General features: G+C 37.9%; 1 protein-coding gene across 2 annotated transcripts in view; it reads right to left on the reverse strand.

The window, feature by feature from the left end:
* Positions 1–21,239, reverse strand: part of LOC146806345 (F-box/WD repeat-containing protein 7-like) — a 458,999-nt gene that overhangs the window by 42,086 nt on the left and 395,674 nt on the right. For both annotated transcript variants that reach the window (XM_085623550.1, XM_085623549.1), the window contains exon 10: positions 20,252–20,433. In XM_085623550.1, coding sequence (XP_085479676.1) covers positions 20,252–20,433 — 182 coding nt within the window. The remainder of the gene's footprint in view (positions 1–20,251; positions 20,434–21,239) is intronic.

Genomic DNA, 21,239 nt, shown 5'->3' on the forward strand with positions numbered 1-21,239 from the left:
ACTCCTTTCATCATAAATTAGATACTCTTTTAACATCCTTCCTTTGGCACGGGAAAAAAGCCAGAATTAGCATTCGAAAATTGAGGCTCGATAAGACGCTAGGAGGCGTTAACCTGGCTGACTTTCGTCTCTAGCAATGCGCCTTTCTGGCGAAACAAGGCCTACTTTGGGTTTCTCCTCCTGGTAACTATATACCAGTGTGGTTGGAAGTGGATAGGGCCCTCCTCAATAATATACACCACCTGTCGATTCTCACGGCCAATCGTCTTGTCGCCACCCACTCTAGGTCCATCTTTAAGAACACTAAATTAGCTCTCTTGAAAATAGATAGGACCATGGAAGTCAGTTTGAAGGGCTCCAACATGGAATCGCTTTGGCTAAACTCCAAAATCCTTTATAATGGTAAACCACTATTCCTTGACTCCTGGTGCAAACAAGGTATTTTCTTTCTCCATCAATTGGAAAATACTGCATACCCATTGACGTTCAGGGAACTTCAAACTAGATATCAATTAGCTGATATTGAATTTTATAATTTCCTGAAAGTGAGGGCTGCCATTGCGAAATCCAGACTGTCCCCTAGTTCCCCATCGTTACCCACATTTGTAACAAAACTTAATAGCCTTGGCCATCAGGTCTCCCAGATCTACAAACTCCTGCGTCCAAAATCCTCAAAGCTTAATACTAAGGTAGTCGATTACTGGAACTTGCTTTTGTCTACTCAGTTAACCGAAGATTCGTGGTCCTCATTATGGAGTTCAGTTTCACGCAATAAGATTTCCCCAGTTCTATCTCAAACTAAATTCTGGCTATTACACAAGGCTTTTTGGACACCGGCTAGGCTGTTTTCCATGGGGATCCGGGAGGATGACATGTGTTGGAATTGTAATCAAGGCAGAGGAGATTTGGCTCATCTTATTTTACACTGTTCTGTAGTGACACCCTTCTGGGATAGGGTCTACTTATTTTTGAATAAACTATTTAATTGTGTACTTCCCAGGGATCTGCCGACCGTGGTAACTGCTTTTTTACAGGAGGATTTGCAGTCGGAGGATGACCGAGCTCTTCTTGATCTATTGTTGATTTCTGCAGTTAAAATGGTACTCACCAATTGGACAGATACTAGCAAGGCCTCTTACAATTGCTGGATGAACTGGGTCATACACCTCAGGGGGGCAGACAACATTGTCTTGCAACATTCGGCTTGGAAACCCTCAACGAGGAGTATATGGTCTACCCTGGACGAATACTTTGCTTCTCATAAGCCGCCATGAACTCTTTATTTTGAACGATAATTCCTATGTGGGCTTTACATTTATGAAAATTGTGCTTGCCGGATATTTGCTGTATTATGCTATGTTAAGTATAGGGCTCGAGGCGCTGGACAGTCTCTTCTCTCTTTTCTCTTCCCCTTCTGGTTTTCCTTTCCTCTTTCCTTTACTCATTCTATCTTTCCATCCGTTCTTGAGCTGGCGATTAAGAGGTTACTTCACTGTCAAGATGTACATCTATTGCCAGTAATTGCTTTATGATCAGTTGAAATACCATTTCAGGTACATTGTGGTACTCGACCATGTTACCAGCTCCTGTTATGATTTTACATAAAATTTAATAAAGATAATTTGAAATTATAAAAAACCGTACAAATTCACTGAAAAAACCATAGGTTTCACACACGTTATAGTTAGGAATTAGCATTTAAAAAACCTTGCAAATTCACTTAAAAAACCATAGGTTTCACACATGTTCTAGTTAGGTGGATATTTCACTCGTAAAAAACCAATGAAATTCCCCCGTTATAGTTAGTTCAGATAACTATAACTCTCGCGGCCGCCACTCTATCACAAGGATGATGTCATCAGTGATGTCATGAGTGATGCCACTGACCATGTCATGAGTGATGTAATATGTGACGTCATGAGCAGTGGATTGCGGGCGCGCGAGTTATAGTTATCTGAACTGACTATAACGGGGGAATTAAATTGGTTTTTTACGAGTGAAATATGCACCTAACTATAACATGTGTGAAACCTATGGTTTTTTAAGTGAATTTGCAAGGTTTTTTAAATGCTAATTCCTAACTATAACGCGTGTTAAACCTATGGTTTTTTCAGTGGATATATATATATATATATATATGTGATCAAGACTGCCGGTGGGCAGTCGAAACGCGTCATGCTGAGCACTTGCTTTATTTATAATTTTGCACAGAAACCTTTTTATCTGCAACAATAAAAGAAGAACTTTTCCCATATTGTGGTCCGTACCTGCTTTTTCGATCGGAAGTGGGATCGCTTCAGGATTGTGCTTGTTATATATATATATATATATATATATATATATATATATTACCTACTGGCGGTCGCCAGTAGGTAGTTATAGTTAGGACCCCTTTTCCATAGGAAATCCGCAACATTCTATTTTGAATAACTTTGGCGCCGGTTGACGAATCCTCGCGAATTTCTCAAAATAGGTGGGGCGCTACGCTCCGCTCCTACCCTGAAAGTCTCGGGGGGATTCGTCAAGCGGGGGCTGAGATAAAATGGGGGTCCCAAAACGCGTTTTCCCCATGCATTTTTCCATAGGACCTTTAGAACGAGCTACAGCCCGAACGGCTGAACAGAATTACTCGAAATTTGGCAGAGAGGTAGTCCCTAGGTCAAGGAAGTGCCTTTTGTAGGTTTGGTGTAAATCTGTTCAGTAGATTCTGAGAAAATAGCCTTTAAATCAATATATATATCTGAGCCCGCTTACGGTACGCTTACCGTACGCTTACGGTAAGCGTACGGTGGCGTGCGCGAGCGCGATTCTGATTGGCTCTTAGATCTTAGTAAACATTCGAATCGGCCGAAACCAGGAAGCGGCGGCCGCCATTTTGTGTATTTCACTCTGAAAAAAAGAGTGAAAACAAGAAAAGGGGGCAAAGAGGAGAGTAACAGATCTCCTTACATTTGTGAGGGGGTCAAAGAAGGACAGTAAAGTACAAAAAAAACATTTATTGATTTTTTAAAAAATCACGGGGTACGCGTACGGTAAGCGTACGGTAAAAAAAAAAAATAAATAAATGAAATGCAGAATTGAGAGTTTAGATATTAGGGAGCTCTAAAAAGAGCTGTTGTGTTTATGAAGTCATTTTTTTAAGTGGTACTTACAAGTAAGTACCGATGCAGAGTCTAAGGTTCAAAAGGAAGACTCTGTTCCCTTCATCATTGAAGTGCACACCATCTCCTCTATAAATGTCTTGCATGTCATAACGCAAGTTGTTGTGGTAAATGGCACCCATACCATAGTCACGGAGGAAAGCAGAAACAGATTTGTTGACGTGCTTTCTTGCTTTGTCAATCTGCGGACAGAAATGATTGGACCAGTTCCATTTTTGCCTTTGGCATATGTTGGAAAACACAAAGGCAGTTTTAGGGAAAAGTGAAAACAGTTGTGCAAAGGTGTCCTTCATAAGCATTTCCAGACCTACCCCAGTCAAAGTGCCTAGGTCATTGCCACCACAGTGCACTATTATGAGGTCAGGGTGTTGGATTTGCATGAAGGATTTCACCAATGGCATCAACTGGTGCCACTTTAACCCTCTCTGACCAATCCATTTAATGTCTACATTTGGCAAAGCAAGGTCTCTCACCATATCTGTTTTCTCTGCAAACTTTTCACTCCAGAAGACATAGCTGTGCCCTACAATCCACACTGTGAACATCTTCAAAGGAGAACTGGATGCACTCAGGAGGTGTCTTTCAGTAGAATGGCAATATGAAAAGAAAGACAGTTTGGAAATGGAGGCATACATATTTTTTTCAAAACAAAAAGAACTGATTGGCTGTTTCATACCATTCTAGAATAAAAACTAGGCTGTATGTGTAAATTAATAGAAGCATGTTTTGTATTGGTACAGAAAAATGTGTTACCAAAGAACAGTACTATGGATTTGCTGTTAGGTTTGAAAAGTCAAGCACTCTTGCTCTGTGGAATTGAAACATTGTGTGGCGAACTTCTGACCTAACTCCACACAGCAGTGTTCCATGAGCTGTTGCTATGGTAGCAGGCAGAAGTCAAGTTGGGGGAAGGGTACTAGGCAGAAGTCAAGTTGGGGGCAGGGTACTTTTGGAAAAGGGTTGGTTTTCAACCAATAGAAATGTGTGATTACATTTGAAAAAAAGGGGGAAGCACTGAGATTTGAAACTTACATGTATATGTGTGGAAAAATAGAGGGAAAGTTTGCCATTATCTGGTTCTGCTGAGAGGAGAGAGGTGAACACAACAGAGATCCTGGCTCTGATAATCTGCTGTTTGAGTGCCACATTTCTTTCACAACTAACTAATTTTAAAGGTGAGTTATGAGTTTGAGAGGGGATGTATGTGGTAACTTAAGAAATGAATAATAGAAATGGAAATTCTTTTTGTTGAAGTTGCGTTTATCATTTTCTGTTTTGGGAGAAATTTAAATGTGAGGAACATGTAAAATAATATGGACTATGTTTTCACAATAAATTAAGGTGTACTGGAAAAAAAAAGAATAGTTTAAGGGTTTGAGGTTGGACTCAGTAATGCAAATACATTCAGCATCACTAAGGCTGGTTGCCCTTGCTGGAATGTAGGCAGCCACCCAGGTTACACATGGTGGTGGTCTGAAAAAGCAGTTTGGACATGTGCATTTAAGAAAATCAAAAAAGTGGTTTCATAATGTGTCAGTCTGTAAAAGTGATTTTCACTTGCCAAAAAAAAAAGAGCAGTAAGTGTGCTTTCAAATTGGCAAAGAAATTTCGTTTTGTGACTAATGTGAAAACATGACTCTGTGTGCAAAGAGGAATTATAGGCAGAGATTTATTGCGTTTTTTTCTGGTGATTTCACAGTTGCATTAGTAGGAAAAAGGGGGAGCGATTTTTTGGGGGAAGAAGCAGACTCTTAGCACACACCCATCTGCTTGCCATGTATAATCATGCACAGTATTTACAAGCCAGTGGGGTTTTTAGGTTTCAGCCTGTAATGCAAATACATTCAGCATCACTAAGGCTGGTTGCCCTTGCTGGAGTGTAGGCAGCCACCCAGGTTACTCATGGTGGTGGTCTGAAAAAGAAGTTTGGACATGTGCATTTAAGAAAATCAAAAAAGTGGTTTCATAATGTGTCAGTCTGTAAAAGTGATTTTCACTTGCCCAAAAAAAAGAGCAGTAAGTGTGCTATCAAATTGGCAAAGAAATTTCGTTTTGTGCCTAATGTGAAAACATGACTCTGTGTGCAAAGAGGAATTATAGGCAGAGATTCATTGCGTTTTGCTCTGGTGATTTCACTGTTGCATTAGATGGAAAGGGGGAGCGATTTTTTGGGGGAAGAAGCAGACTCTTAGCACACACCCATGTGCTTGCCATGTATAATCATGCACAGTATTTACAAGCGAGTGGGGTTTTCAGGTTTCAGTCTGTAATGCAAATACATTCAGCATCACTAAGGCTGGTTGCCCTTGCTGGAGTGTAGGCAACCACCCAGGTTACACATGGTGGTAGTCTGAAAAAGAAGTTTGGACATGTGCATTTAAGAAAATCAAAAAAGTGGATTAATAATGTGTCAGTCTGTAAAAGTGATTTTAACTTGCCCAAAAAAAAAGAGCAGTAAGTGTGCATTCAAATTGGCAAAGAAATTTCGTTTTGGGACTAATGTGAAAACATGACTCTGTGTGCAAAGAGGAATTATAGGCAGAGATTTATTGCGTTTTTTTCTGGTGATTTCACAGTTGCATTAGATGGAAAGGGGGAGCGATTTTTTGGGGGAAGAAGCAGACTCTTAGCACACACCCATCTGCTTGCCATGTATAATCATGCACAGTATTTACAAGCGAGTGGGGTTTTCATGTTTCAGTCTGTAATGCAAAAACATTCAGCATCACTAAGGCTAGTTGCCCTTGCTGGAGTGTAGCAGTCTGGACATGGGCTTTTTAAAAAATCTGAAAAGTGGTTTCATAATGTGTCAGTTTGTAAAAGTGATTTTCACTTGCCCAAAAAAACAGAGCAGTAAGTGTGCATTCCAATTGCCAAAGAAATTGCGTTTTGTGAGTATTGTGAAAAGAAATGTAGTAATATATTTAAATTAAATTAAAGTTTTTTTTTTTTGTTTTTTTCAGGTATTGCTGAAGAGCAGTGAACAAAATTTAAGATGCCTACAAAATCCAGAGTTCAAAAAACGCTAAAAAAAAACTATATTTGAAGACAACTAGAGGATCAAAGTTAGTAGAAGATGCTGATGTTGGGAGGAAGAAAAAATCTTCTGGTAAGCAAAAAAAAGATTTTCTAAGGAATATATTCAAAAAAAGGAAAAATGTACAAAATGTCTGTACAGGAAAGAATGATTTCAAACAAAAAGGACAAGAAAAAATTGAGAATTTAGTTAATGCAAATATACCTTCTGCAACTAAAAAGTTAAACTTAAACAGAAAAACAGCGTTTAAAGAGATACGTAGAAAAATGTTTCAGAGAAGAGTTATGTCCAATTTGATAAAGGATGTGAAGAAATATAAGCAAAAGGCAAAGTTTTATAAGAGAAAAAAAGAAATTGAAGCCATTGCAGCAAAGGCATTAGAATTAAAAAGGAAAATATTCATATTAATTTTGAATAGGATGCGTACATTAGACAAAATGGTTAATGTACTGAAATCACATAGCAAAAGGAAAAGAGTAGTGAACAGAACAAACTTTTGTAAAGTGTTTTTAGGAAAGTGGATGCATAGTTCAAGTAGTGAACCTTTTTTTAATGAAGAGAGCTATTTTCAAAGTAATAGTTTGCTGCATGCAGTTGACACCAGAGGTCGTTCATACGAAGTAAAAAATGGTTGCATAATGGAGAAGGAGATAATGGTTCCAAGAGATGAGGTACAAGTGATGGCAGATGAGGCAATGGGGAGACGTCCTAAAGCCCCAGTGTACACTTGGAATTGTAGTAGTATTTGCACTGTGCGTCAGGAATCTATTGACAAATTTCGAGAGTTTCTAAGAGAATATAGTAAAAAAAGTATAAAACAGAAGATTAAGGTGCTTCAAAGTCTGGATCCATGCAGAGTGAGAGAGAATACTGGTTTGCAGGGTCATTCTCTGGCTTGTCTATCTAGAAAAGTGTGCAATAGTGTTTTCCATCATTTTAGGATGCTGGCTGTTCATCATACTGAAATGAGAAAGTTTGTGAGACGGTTGTATTTTGCCAAAAGTCCAGCAATAAAGTTAAATGAATTGAATAGGGCTCTGTTCCGAGGAACGGTATCAGATGTAGAGAAGGTTGTTGATGAAATTCAGTTTTGTTACTTTGGTCCTGAACAAAACAGTGCAGAGAAGGACACAGTAAATGAGGAAGAAGTGGAAGAGAATGTAGAACCCTCTGTAAGTAACACATTTAATGATCACATAACAAAATTTGCAATAGTCTCTAATGAAAGACCAAATTTTACTTGTATTTGTTGCCGCAGAACTCATTATAGAAAACAAACTAGGAATGTTGATCTCTACAGAAAGAGTGAAAATGAAGATAATTATAAGTGGAAGGATTTTGCCACATATATATTTCTAGAAAATTGTTTTGAATTGGGTGAAGATCAGCGTATTTGTAAATACTGTTACAACAAGTTAGAGGAAAATAGAATGCCGACCAGAGCTGTACATAATAATTTAGAATTGGATGCTATTCCTGCTGAACTTTCTGAATTAAATACATATGAGTCTATACTCATTCAATGTGTTCATCCGTTCCAGACCATAGTACGTATGGAGCCCAAAACTGGTAAATTACCTCCTTCAGATTTACTGAGAGGTTTAAAAGGTAGAGTGGTGTATTTGCCCTTGGATTTGAAAAAAAATATGGAAACTATTGATGCGGATACTTTGGAAACTGAACCATTAATTATTCTGGTTAATGGTGTACCTACAAAGAATAAGAAGATTTGGCAGGAGCTGGTAGATGTACGGAAAGTACAAAAAGCAAATTTGTATTTGAAAAGGAATAACAAATGGTATGAATCAATTTATATAGAAGAAGAAGAAGAAGAAGAAGATTTACAAGAAGACACAGAAACACCAACTGGACAAATTGAAAAAGTGGACAAGTCAAAGGAAGAAGAAATTTATGAACATTTTAGCATACATCCTCTTCACTCAAAAGAAGTTATGGGAGACAATATTGATCTCTTTCAGATGAAGAAAGCAAAAGGAAATCCCGTGAGTGTATGGGAGGAGAGCTTGGAAGCTCGATGTTTTCCCCAGCTGTTTCCTAAAGGAAAAGGAGGACGATACGATGAACGTCCAGAACAGATTCCAGCTTCTGAGTATCGGACTACAAGACTATATGCTGAAGATCCCAGATTTCGACAAAGTATTCCTTATTTGTTCCATCTTTTATTTGAAAGCGACTTGTCTGCACTGTCTTATGCAGTAAATCACATTTTAAAAAGTGGAGTACATTTACAAAATGTGTCTGCTAAGGATTTTATGGAGAAAGTGCAGCACCGAGATGATCATTTGGAAACACAACTGATCAATCTGATGGCTTGTCAGCGTGGGACAAATGAATATTGGTACCGACGCCATGGTGAACTAAAATGCATGTTACGGAATTTAGGAACACCAACATGGTTCCTTACCCTAAGCTGTGCCGAGTACGCTTGGGATGATTTACTGGATTTTCTACGAGAGGCCAATTCAAACATTAAAAACATCGAATACAAGACAGCAGGAGAACTGTGCTCATTGGATCCGGTTAATGTTTGCAGATATTTCAATCATAGATTTGAGGCTATGATGTCCTTCATCTGCAATAAAAAAAATCCACCTCTTGGAGAAGTAGTGGATTTCTTTTGGAGAAAAGAGTACCAGGCAAGAGGTGCTCCTCATATTCATATGCTGTTGTGGATCAAGGATGCCCCAAAGTTTGGAACAGATACTGATGAAGCAGTGTTATCTTACATTGAAGAATATGCAACATGTGCTATACCAAAAAGCACAGAAGAGAACAAGTTAAAGGAGCAAGTTTTACGTTTCCAAAGTCATCGGTGTGGAAAATACTGTCGACGGAAATACAAGAGCAAAGAAAAATACTACACTAAATGTCGATTTGGATTTCCTAGACCTGTTCTTTCAAATGGAAGAGTAAACAGTTTTATGTCAGCTGTGAGACATACTATCACAAGAAAATCACCTAAGAATACCTACAACCTTAAAAGAAAAGAAGAATCAAAAAATATAAATGACTACAACCCAGTCATTTTATCCATGTGGAACGCTAACATGGATATACAGTATGTTGCTGACAATTCCATTGCTGTTGCTCGATATGTAACGTCTTACATTACGAAATCAGAAAAAACAGAATTGAAGGAAATGTGGGAAGAGATTTCTCACGAGAAGACTGTCAGTAAGAAGCTGTACAGTTTCAGTTTGAAGATGTTATCGCATCGAGAAATTGGATCCTACGAATGTTCAGATAGGTTATCTTCTGCAAGTCTCTACTCGAAGTCAAGAAGAATAATTTGGGCAAGTTTAGGCCTTGCAGCAATGAGAAATCGGGTACTGAAATCTGTAGGAGAAATTGAATATTTGGCCGAGAATGACCCAGAAAGTACAGATATTTTGAAATCAAACATGTTGGACACTTATTATCCCAAGAGAAGTCATCATCTGGAGAACATGTGTCTCTATGAAGTGTTGCAGAACTACATTTATTCACGGAAAGCTGCAGAAGACATCAACAATGGAAAATATAAAGTCGTTGGTGAAGAAGGATGTTTGGTGAAGCAAACAAAAGGAAGTTTGATAAATCACCGGAAGCTGAGTTGTGACACTACTGACAAGAAGGAATTTTACTACTTGGCTCTTTTACAGTTGTTTAAACCATGGCGTACAGAGGATGAACTACTGGGAGAATTTCAAAGCTATGAAGATTCTTTTAATGCTTGCAAAGACAGCATACAATGCAGTACATTCTCAACTTATCTGCAAATGTTAAATGAAGAAATTGAACAGGAAACTACAATTGCAGCAGAAATAGCTAGAGACAGTTCTCAGGACAGCCAAAGTTCAGGAACACTCAGTCAAGATCCCCTAGGACAACCAATCGTTGAAAATGAAGCATCAATAGCCATGAATGAAGTGGAAACGGCTATGAATCAAGCTCAAGAAGAATTTATAGACTTAGAAAATTTGGAAAGACAACTGAATCAAGAGCAGCAACAAATTTATGAAGAGATCAAAAACAAAATTGATCACGGATTTCTACATGAAAAAAAAGAGTGCTCATGCACATCATTTCATCCAATCAGGATGTATGTAAGCGGACAAGCTGGAACTGGAAAAAGTTTCCTAATAAAAGTCATCAGAAGCTACCTAAAGCAAAAAACGGATTCTACTTTGTCTTGTGTGGTTACTGCTCCAACTGGGTTAGCAGCATATAACATAAAAGGAATCACTTTACATCGTTTGCTAATGTTACCAGTGGAGCATGAGAACAAAATACAATTCAACAAGCTAACTGGAGAAGCATCCTTGGAAGTTTCAAGAGTATTGAAGAAGATGCAAGTTCTCATTATTGATGAGGTGAGCATGGTATCAAACTTAATGCTTGCCTTTGTGCATTTAAGAATGCAGCAAATTTTGAAGACAGACTATGACATGTTATTTGGTGGAAAACACGTCATAGTTTTTGGAGATCTTTTGCAACTTACTCCAGTTAAAGGACAACCAGTATTTAATACTGTCACACATGAAGACACAAAGAAGTCATTGGGAAGCATCGGAAATACAAATATTTGGTCCTTCTTTGAGTACAAGGAACTTACTACTAATATGAGGCAAGCAAGCGATGAAGAATATGGAAGTATTCTGAAGGATATCAGAATTGGACTACTCACAGAAGTTGGCAAAAAAGCATTACAGAGTCGGCTGCTACATAATTTATTTCCAAAGGAAGAAATAGTTGCAGAGAAGATATACAAGAACATTGCAGAAAACAAAAGTGTCATCTGCTTAATGCCAACTCTACGTGAATGCTCAATATTCAATGAGGAGCTTTTGAAATTGGAAAAGGAAGAGATCAGGAAATTGGAAGCAGTGGACAAAATTGAGGATGGAAGAATTACTGTCACAGTAACAGGCAAAATGAAAAATAAATTGGACTCACTAGAGAAGAACATCTCCAAAACAGCTGGATTAGAAAAAAATCTATATGTTTGCATGAACTGTAGAGTATTTTTAAGAAGAAATTTGGATGTTGAAAAAGGTTTAGTTAATGGAGCTATGGGAAGAGTTGTGGGTTTTATTAATTATCAGAAAAAAGAAGGAATTGAATGTTTAAAAATAAAATTTGATCAGATAGAAGAAGTTAAAGATATTTGTCGTTGTACAGTTCGTTTCATGCTTGTGAAAGACTTATATGTACGTAGGAAGCAGTTTCCGTTTTCTCTAGCATATGCTGTAACTATTCACAAGTCTCAAGGATTGACTGTAGATTGTGCATTTGTGAACATTGGTTCAACTGTGTTCAAAGAAGGTATGGCATATGTTGCTTTGTCACAAGTGAAAACATTATCAGGTTTATTCATGATAGAGTTTGATGACTCAAAAGTTAGTGCTGATACAAACTGTGTAAAGGAGTATAATAGATTAAGAAGAAGCTATGCTCCTCATTTAGGTCAGTATCCTGTGTTAGAGAAACGTGTAGTTTCTCGTAAAAGAAAAAATGACAATATCTGTAATGAAGATGTAGAGAAGAGGAAAAAAAAGAGGAGTGATGTAATTGCAAGCAAAAAGAAAAAGGAAAATGAAGAACAGGTTGTAGGATGTCATTTTGAAAATAGCTCTGGTGTCAACTGCTACGCAAATGTAGTGCTGAATGTTGCATTTTATCTGGAAAGTTTGCAAGAGCAGATAATAGTAAATCAGGGAAAAAGATTCTGTTCAGAGCTGAGTCTCCTTTTTCAAAAGCTGAGTAAAGATAAAACTCAAATAGAAAGTGCTACTGAAATTAGAAAACTTTTAGATGTATGTTCAGGACGAACACAGTTTTCTCAAAATGTACAGCAAGACGTACAGGAATTTTTGATGTATTTTCTTCAGGTAGTGGAAGAAGAAGGAGTTCCCATTGACATTTTTTTTGGTCTCTCTTATAAATGGGAACATAGTTGTGATAATTGTTATAATATATGTGGTTCTAATGTTGATAATGAAAGGTTTATTTATTTGACATTGCCAGAAAGTAAAACAGTTACTTTTGCAAAATTAGTTAAAGATGCTAATCATAGCATGAAATGTGGTGAGTGTAAATCTGACATGTTTTCAACATTAATTTTAAAGGAATACGGACAGTATGTAATTTTAATGATGCAACGATGTAGAGCTGATGGTTCAAAATTGGATACTTTAATAAAGAAGTTTACAGGACAGCAATTATCAATTTCAGGAAAAACTTTTGTAACTGTTGCAATAATTTTCCATGATGGACCTACTGTTACTTCTGGACATTACACAGTTTATCTTACATGTGAAAAAGGTTGGACACTGTGTAATGATTCCCAATTGATTTTCAAACAACGTTTGCCTTTTGATTTAGCAAATTCCTATCTAATCTTCCTGAAACCTAAATTTTAGACAGATTTGGCAAGATCTGGACAAAATAATTTTACCATTTTACTGGATTACCATTGCAATTTTGTAGAAAAAAGATTTTTTAAATTATCATTTGGCCTAATGGAAAGATAACCAATTGTAATGTGGACTTTTTTAATTTTTAATGAAACTTTGAAAAACCAATAATTTAGAGATAATCGGTAACATCTGCACAATTTAAATTTTGGAATGTTATTGGACTGCCATTGGAATTTTTTTCAAAAATGATTTAAAAAATTACTATTTGGCCATGCGGAAAAGTAACCAATTCTATTGTGGACTTAATAAATTATTCCAAAAATTTTCGTGAACCAAAATGTAACAGAGAATCGGTGAGATCTGGACAAATTAAACTTTAGAATTTTATTTGATTACTGTTGGAAATTTATTCCCAAAAAAATTTTAAAATTACTATTTGGCCTAAAGGAAATGGAATCAGATGTATTGTGGAGTTATTTGAGATATAATATTGTGATTATACTTCTGAAACAAACATATCAGACGGTATTTTAAAGAAATAACTATTGGTATTAGATGATATTTTTTTAGAATATTATGCATTTCTATAATGTTAAGTTTAAGTAAAAAGAGATTCTGGGCTTTTTTATTACAATCTTTGTGATTGTTATTTTTTTTTGCCCGCTGTAAAATGATGAATGCAATTGCTTTCACAATTTATAGTGAAATGCAATATATTCTGAAAACAGCAAAAATATGGCAAAAATATTTTTGGGAAAAAAATGTAAATATGTGTACTGTATTATAAAATGTTTTAAAAATATTAATACTTTTTTCTTTTTTTTCAGATTCATATAGAAAATTTTCGAAAACTAGAACCATTTTTAAAGCTATTTTTAAAAAAAACAAATGAATAAATATTTTTTTGAGTGAGTATGGTAAGTCAATAATATTAATTGTAGTCTCTCAAGGACCTTGTAATGTGATAATTGATTTTTAGTGTTTTTTAAAAAAAATAAAAAAAAAGTACGCGCACCGTACGCGTACGGTAAAAAAAAAAAAAAAAAAAGTTTTTTAAAAAATATATAAAAAATAGATGAAAGGTAAGGTTGGCTCTTAAAAGAGCCGTTGTGTTCATGCAGGGACAGAGGAAAGAAAGATTGGGAATATTAGACGGTACGACAAGTGTGCTGATCTATTTTACTGTTCACTAGGGAAACACTGGTCTCCCTATAAGTAATTGATCGTGACAATGGGCGCACCGTACTTCAACCCTCGCAAACCGAGGGTTAATTTCCAGAGGACCAGAAAAAGGAGATGCTCCCCCCACAGATGAAGGGCTCACCTGACCTGCAGAAGAAGGAGTCAGCTCTGCAGATGATGGTCCAGGCTGAGCTGCTGTGGATGTACTTGCTTGTCTTTCTGAAGAGTTACCTCCAAAAAGATGACCATGTGTCCTTTTGTGTACATCCTTGAGGTGTCTCTTCATGGTGTGATTCCCAAAGGAATACTTCCTGTCAGGATTACCTCTAGAAAGTACACGCTGACACAGCCTGCAAGTTACTAAGGGTGCATTCACCTTTTGCTGGCCTTCAGGAAAAGTAAAATAATCCCATACATAAGAGGGCTTTTGTTTCCTCGATCTCTGCCTCAAGACAGTGCTGCTAGTGCTAGCCTCACTCTCAGAAGAGCTCTGCTGTTCTGCCATCGTATCCCAAAGACAAACCAGCTCCTTCTCCTAAGGGATCACAAGCAGAAATGAGGGGAATGGGTGTGGTGTAGGAGAGTTCTAGAACTGAAAGTAGTTTCAACCAATCAAAAGTTGTGTTTCATGATCACATGACCTACCGTACGCTTACGGTACGCTTACGGCAAAAGTGCGCATGCGCGTAAAAAAGACACGCGCTTGCGCGCATGCGCATAACAGACACTACCCGACACTTCCGCGTAACGTGCGCGTGTAGCGCACACGCGTACGCGTCCCACGCGGAGTACGCGCGGCTACGCAAATTGCGTAACTATACGCAAGCAGCGTGGATAAATTACGGACGTAGCGTAAACCGTACGCTTACCGTGAGCTTACGGTACGCGTACTAAAAAAATAATAAAAAAAATAGAAAAAAAGTACTGCAAATAAATTTTACATGTTTATTTTAAAAAATATATTAAAAAAAACATATTAAAGAATTTTAAAAATTTAATCATAGTCTTTATAAAAGGTAAGAAAATTAAAATAAAAATATGTTAGAAAAAATAGAAGAAAAAAAAAAAATTAGCATTTAAAAAACCTTGCAAATTCACTGAAAAAACCATGGGTTTCACACACGTTATAGTTAGGACTTAGCATTTAAAAAACCTTAGAAATTCAGTGAAAAAACCATAGGTTTCACACATGTTATAGTTAGGAATTAGGATTTAAAAAACCTTAGAAATTCAGTGAAAAAAACCATAGGTTTCACACATGTTATAGTTAGCTGGACATTTTACTCGTAAAAAACCATTGAAATTGCCACGTTATAGTTAGTTCAGCTAACTATAACTCGCGCGCCCGCAATGCACTGCTGATGACGTCACATATTACATCACTCATGACATGGTCAGTGACATCACTCATGACATCACTGATGACATCTCAAATGACATCACTGATGACATCATCCTTGTGATAGAGTGGTAGACCTCCTCTCACCCTAATATAACCTTTGATACACACATACAAAAATAGAGACTAAAATTTACAAAAGAATGGACATACCAATAACAGTTGCAACAACCTCTTCAGTAATTCTAAGATCCACATACACATCCATTCATTCACCAACAGTTCAATACAGTCACTCATACATGTACTCACTTATCATATGTACTCATACACCTATACATCCTGTTACACAATGCCACTTATCCATAGAGCTACTCACACACATAGTCACCCATGCTAATAAAGAATAAAACATACATTTACTTGCATATACAGTTATTCACACACCACCACACTTACTTCTACGGAAACTTACACATACTTAGTCTTTTAAACAATCACTTATAGAAACACATACTTATTCATACAGGAACTCTTCCAATGTCTCACTCTCACATATACTCACTTATTTACACCAATAGTCACATATACTAGTTTAAAACATATGTAGTTACTCATAAAGACACTATTGAGACAGTCATTCACTCACTAACACACCCATACACACACTCATCCACCCATACAGTCCTGCACACATGCTGTCTTCAACATATACAAAGAGTGAGCCACTCATTCATGCACCTATGCACTACGTAATACCCGCCACCGAACCATGAAGACACTCAGACTGATACTCAAAAAACCAACTAATAACCCATATAGACACCCATGTAGCTACTCACCAACCCATGCAGCCACATATACACAAAGTGAGAGACTGATACAGATATTTCCATATTTAAACATTACTCACTAAGCCATGTATTCACTATGATACACTTAATCAGTCAGCTACACAATCAATTTTTCAAAAACAAATCATCCATTTAGACACTTATATACCCATTTATTCTTCCATCGACCTTGACATATACATAAATAAAACATATTTAATTTTCAGAAAAACACACATTCACTGGATGATGTCATCAGTGATGTCATCAGTGATGTCATGAGTGATGTCACTGACCATGTCATGAGTGATGTAATATGTGACGTCATCAGCAGTGCATTGCGGGCGCGCGAGTTATAGTTAGCTGAACTAACTATAACGTGGCAATTTCAATGGTTTTTTACGAGTAAAATGTCCAGCTAACTATAACATGTGTGAAACCTATGGTTTTTTTCACTGAATTTCTAAGGTTTTTTAAATCCTAATTCCTAACTATAACGTGTGTGAAACCTATGGTTTTTTCACTGAATATATATATATATATATATTCACTGAAAAAACCATAGGTTTCACACATGTTATAGTTAGCGGAAATTTTACTGATAAAAAACCAGTGAAATTGCCCCGTTATAGTTCGTGCTGGCAACTATAACTCACGCGACCGCAATCCTCTGCTGATGCTAATACTGTATTTAGACACTTATTTGCCCATGTCTTCTTCCATACATTTTTAGCTATACATATATTACAAATATTTTTTTTTCATAAAGACACATATTTCATCAGCAGAAGATTGCGGTCGCGTGAGTTATAGTTGCCAGCACTAACTATAACGGGGCAATTTCACTGGTTTTTTATCAGTAAAATTTCCGCTAACTATAACATGTGTGAAACCTATGGTTTTTTCAGTGAATTTGCAAGGTTTTTTAAATGCTAATTCCTAACTATAACGTGTGTGAAACCTATGGTTTTTTCAGTGAATTTGTACGGTTTTTTAAATGCTAAGTTACTTTACGCCATTCGAGGCGTGCGCGCCCACTTAACGCAGTTCGTTCCGTGCACGGTTTTTATCAACTTTAATAAGCCCTGTACATTTGGTGGCCTTCGGCCACCAAAAGCACAGGGGGTGGGGTCAATGTGGATAGTGTTTTTTTTATTTCGATTTTATAATTTCATGTTGCCAAAATTTAGTTTTTTTTACCTATTAATAAGCCCTGTACATTTGGTGGCCTACAGCCACCAAAAGCACAGGGGGTGGGGTAAGTGTGGATAGTGTTTTTTTTTTTTTTTTTTTTTACCGTACGCTTACGGTAAGCGTACGGTAAGCGTACTCGGCGAAATTGCCGAAAAAAAAATAAAACCGTTTTTGCTCTTGGGGGATGTTTGGGGACTCCCTCAACATTACTATGTGGGAGGGAGTTGTCAAAACAGCCCCGTAACATGTTTTTGGCCATCATGTTTGATAAACAACACTCAGTGCGAGAGATAAAATGGCGGACGCCGCTTCCTGGTTTCGGCCGATTCGAATGTTTACTAAGATCTAAGAGCCAATCAGAATCGCGCTCGCGCACGCCACCGTACGCTTACGGTAAGCGTACGGTAAGCGTATCGTAAGCGGGCTCAGATATATATATTGATTGAAAGGCTATTTTCTCAGAATCTACTGAACAGATTTACACCAAACCTACAAAAGGCACTTCCTTGACCTAGGGACTACCTCTCTGCCAAATTTCTAGTAATTCTGTTCAGCCGTTCGGGCTGTAGCTCGTTCTAAAGGTCCTATGGAAAAATGCATGGGAAAAACGCGTTTTGGGACCCCCCTTTTATCTCAGCCCCCGCTTGACGAATCCCCCCGAGACTTTCAGGGTAGGAGCGGAGCGTAGCGCCCCACCTATTTTGAGAAATTCGCGAGGATTCATCGACCGGCGCCAAAGTTATTCAAAATAGAATGTTGAGGTTTTCCTATGGAAAAGGGGTCCTAACTATAACTACCTACTGGCGACCGCCAGTAGGTAATATATACATATATATATATATATATATATATATATATATATATATATACACATACATATATATATATATATATATATCTGTATATATATGATTCCCATATATAATTTTATTTGACTATTGATGAGGATGCCCTGGAAGAGAAGAATAAGCTCCGAAAAGAATCAGCTCTTACCTGACCACCCACACCTAGACTACTTTGCTCCCAATATTTAATTCCATATCCAACAAAGTTCCTTGAGGTGTTCCACAGGCATTGCGGTTTTCTCCGTTAATATTCAATGTCTATATGCACCAACCGGCGTCACTGATAAACACCACCAATGTAAAATGTTATACTTTCGCCAAGGACAGAAATCTGTTTTTCAACTTGGCAGCTTCACATGTAGCTAGGTTTGTCTGAACATAGACAGACAGGACAACGTGGCTAATGTCCTAATCACAGCACATCTCTCAATGGCTCAAAACTCCCCTAAAACTGAACCCAACCAATACAGTTTATTACCACATATTCTATGACAAAATGATATCCTGCCTGCAGGCCAAAGAAACACCTCCCCCTCAGTCACCACCTCGACCTGCTTCTGTTCATAACCTATGCATTTATACAGATTCAGATCTCCATCTAGAATGACATACATTCAAACTCGCCGTTTCCATGTACCGGTGCGGCACATCTGCAAACGGATTCGCCTGATGAAGGGCTTGCCCGAAATGCATCGGGTCTGTTCCGACTAATCTATGTGATTGGAATTTATTAACTCATCTACGCTGAAGATATGTTTCCTTTGAAATTAATTGGAAACCTTGTCTATGAAGTCACATTAAAATGTATCTTACTGGAGAAATGTAACTTTGTCCATTGGATTAATTACCTCACCTGGAGGTGGGCTGTGCAATTGGGGGATGTTACCTATCTGGATAATGCCTTTTTGTACGTCTTTGTTTCACGCTTTTGATCAGCCATCGATACCCTAGCTGCATGCAGAACTTTTCAACTATTACCTTCATGGATTACATTTTTCTTTATAAAAGGTGTGCACCAACAAACACCTTGTTAATATAGTCAAACTCATCAGCTCTTACTTCTGGGAAATCAAACACCGTAGGAAAATCTTACAATATACTGCTTCTGAGAACCACTCTTCCATAGTCATGGCTTTGATTTTGTCTCGCCTCAACTAAGGCAACTCCATGTCCGTTGGCTCTAACTGATACAAAATGCTGCAAACCATCAACAGACTGGCACCCGATGAAGAGACCACAGCATGCGTTCCACTGACTTCCAAATCATTAATAAATGAATGTTCCCGGCCTTGGTAATAATATAACAGAGCGTTCAGAACTCCACCCTTTATTGCCAGACATCCACACAAAACTCAATCTCCATGATCTGATGGTCAATTGCCATTAGAAATTCTCCAGACAAATACAGTTTCAGTCGGGACAAGGCTTTCTCCATAGCTGCTTCCAAAGAGTGGAATAACCTGCCACTTCAGCTTTATTCTTCGCCTTCACTTGCATCCCTTCAGAAAACTCCATCTTAAATATGCAATTTAGGTTATGTTGTTGCCTTCTACGGGTCAATGAATCTGTGGTATAAGTGTACTTTATAAATACCAATATTTAGTAGGCACATATTATTTATGTGTTCACGCCTCTATTTTTCCATAGCACTTCAGACTAAGTTTAGAAGAAATATTCTTTGCAATCTATCACCCAGGAGTGGAATTGATGGGACACGTTTGAAATAACATAGCCCCCAAAGCATGTAATATTCTACCCGGATCGCCCATTGTAAAATAACTCCCTTCTTCAACTCCCCATCCGAAGAAAAAAACAAAAACATTAAATATTTCAGGGTCTCACCCTCTTGCTGACTCATTGGGTAACTGAGACACGTTCATCTTTGGCAAATGCTGCATGCTTTCAATGCTCTCACTCACAAGCCAACCCGAAGAAAACAAAATCTGACGATGGTGACTACATATCGTCCAACCTTAGATCTGCCTCTACTTTTTTAGGGAGTTTTACTGGCTCACATTTGATAGAAAACGTCTAAGAATTAATGCCATTTCCACACCCAAACACTAGACGGCGTAATAGTGCACAGCATGTAAATCTAGAATAGGTTCAGGATGCGAACCAGTATCTAATGAGGAGAGGATTTTTCACACCTGAAGGCGCGGACAAACAATCTTCAAGTAGGAATGTTCAGGTAATTATCATAGAAGCTAGACAGCTTTTGGTAAAGTCGAGATCCATTACCTGCTTGCGTGGAGGTGCATGCAGCGCACTGTGGATGTATGCCCATACAGGGTGTGGATGCACTCGCCAGAGTCTGCATTCCAGACTTTCAGCGTCCTGTCTGTGGAGCCACTAATCACTATATTATCTCTCATCTGAGAGGACCAGACGCCGCCTGTGTGCCCCACCAATGTCTGGACACACTGTAAAAGGAAAACAAAGAAGAGAGATGAAAGCAAACAAACTCAGGACAGTAATCATAAATGCTACAACATTTGATACAACAATGCACAAACATACTGCATCTCAATTAACACCTTACAGGTCATCTCACAATCAATTTTACAACAAAAACCTAAAACCTGAGAAAGATAACTTTGAATGAGTTTGGTTTCTGGTTTTGAAAACGATCAAGGAGTGCTTAATTTCCTCACTGTATTTTAATTTTACATTTGTAGGTGAGGGATCAGTCAGGAGTAGTGAGTTTCCTAGGCAGCTAAGAGATACAAGGCATGCTCAATTAAAGTGTGAAAAGTCATACATGAACAAGCAGACGTGTGAGGAGTGTGGCTCCATGGGAGTAATTATACAGGAGGTGGTTGTCAGCAGTGCATAACACCAACACTGAAGTGAAGAGGTGCCGCACATGCTTTTCACGTACAGCAGATTATCGTTATTTTTATGATGAGACTGAGGATGCTACACATCATGCCACACGCAAGGAATCTTGAAACCAGTGTCCCAGGGGACGAACATTGCAGCCAATATTGCATTAGTCGATACAGAAGAGAAGACAAAGAGCCCTGTGTATGAGAGGAAGCAGCCACCCTAGAGCGAGACTAGGGCAAAGGGAAGCGGGAATGAGTCCCACATTAGCCATCTGATGAGCTGCCTACTTGGACAAAGCTAAATAGTGTAATCTTCAATTTTGTGCCCAGGTTTAGCCCTGCTCCTCCTCTCCTATTGGAAACTATTGCCTAACAACTGTCGCCTTTTGCTGCACCAGGTT

Source organism: Triturus cristatus, chromosome 8, assembly GCF_964204655.1.
Source record: "Triturus cristatus chromosome 8, aTriCri1.1, whole genome shotgun sequence".
Classification (NCBI taxonomy): domain Eukaryota; kingdom Metazoa; phylum Chordata; class Amphibia; order Caudata; family Salamandridae; genus Triturus; species Triturus cristatus.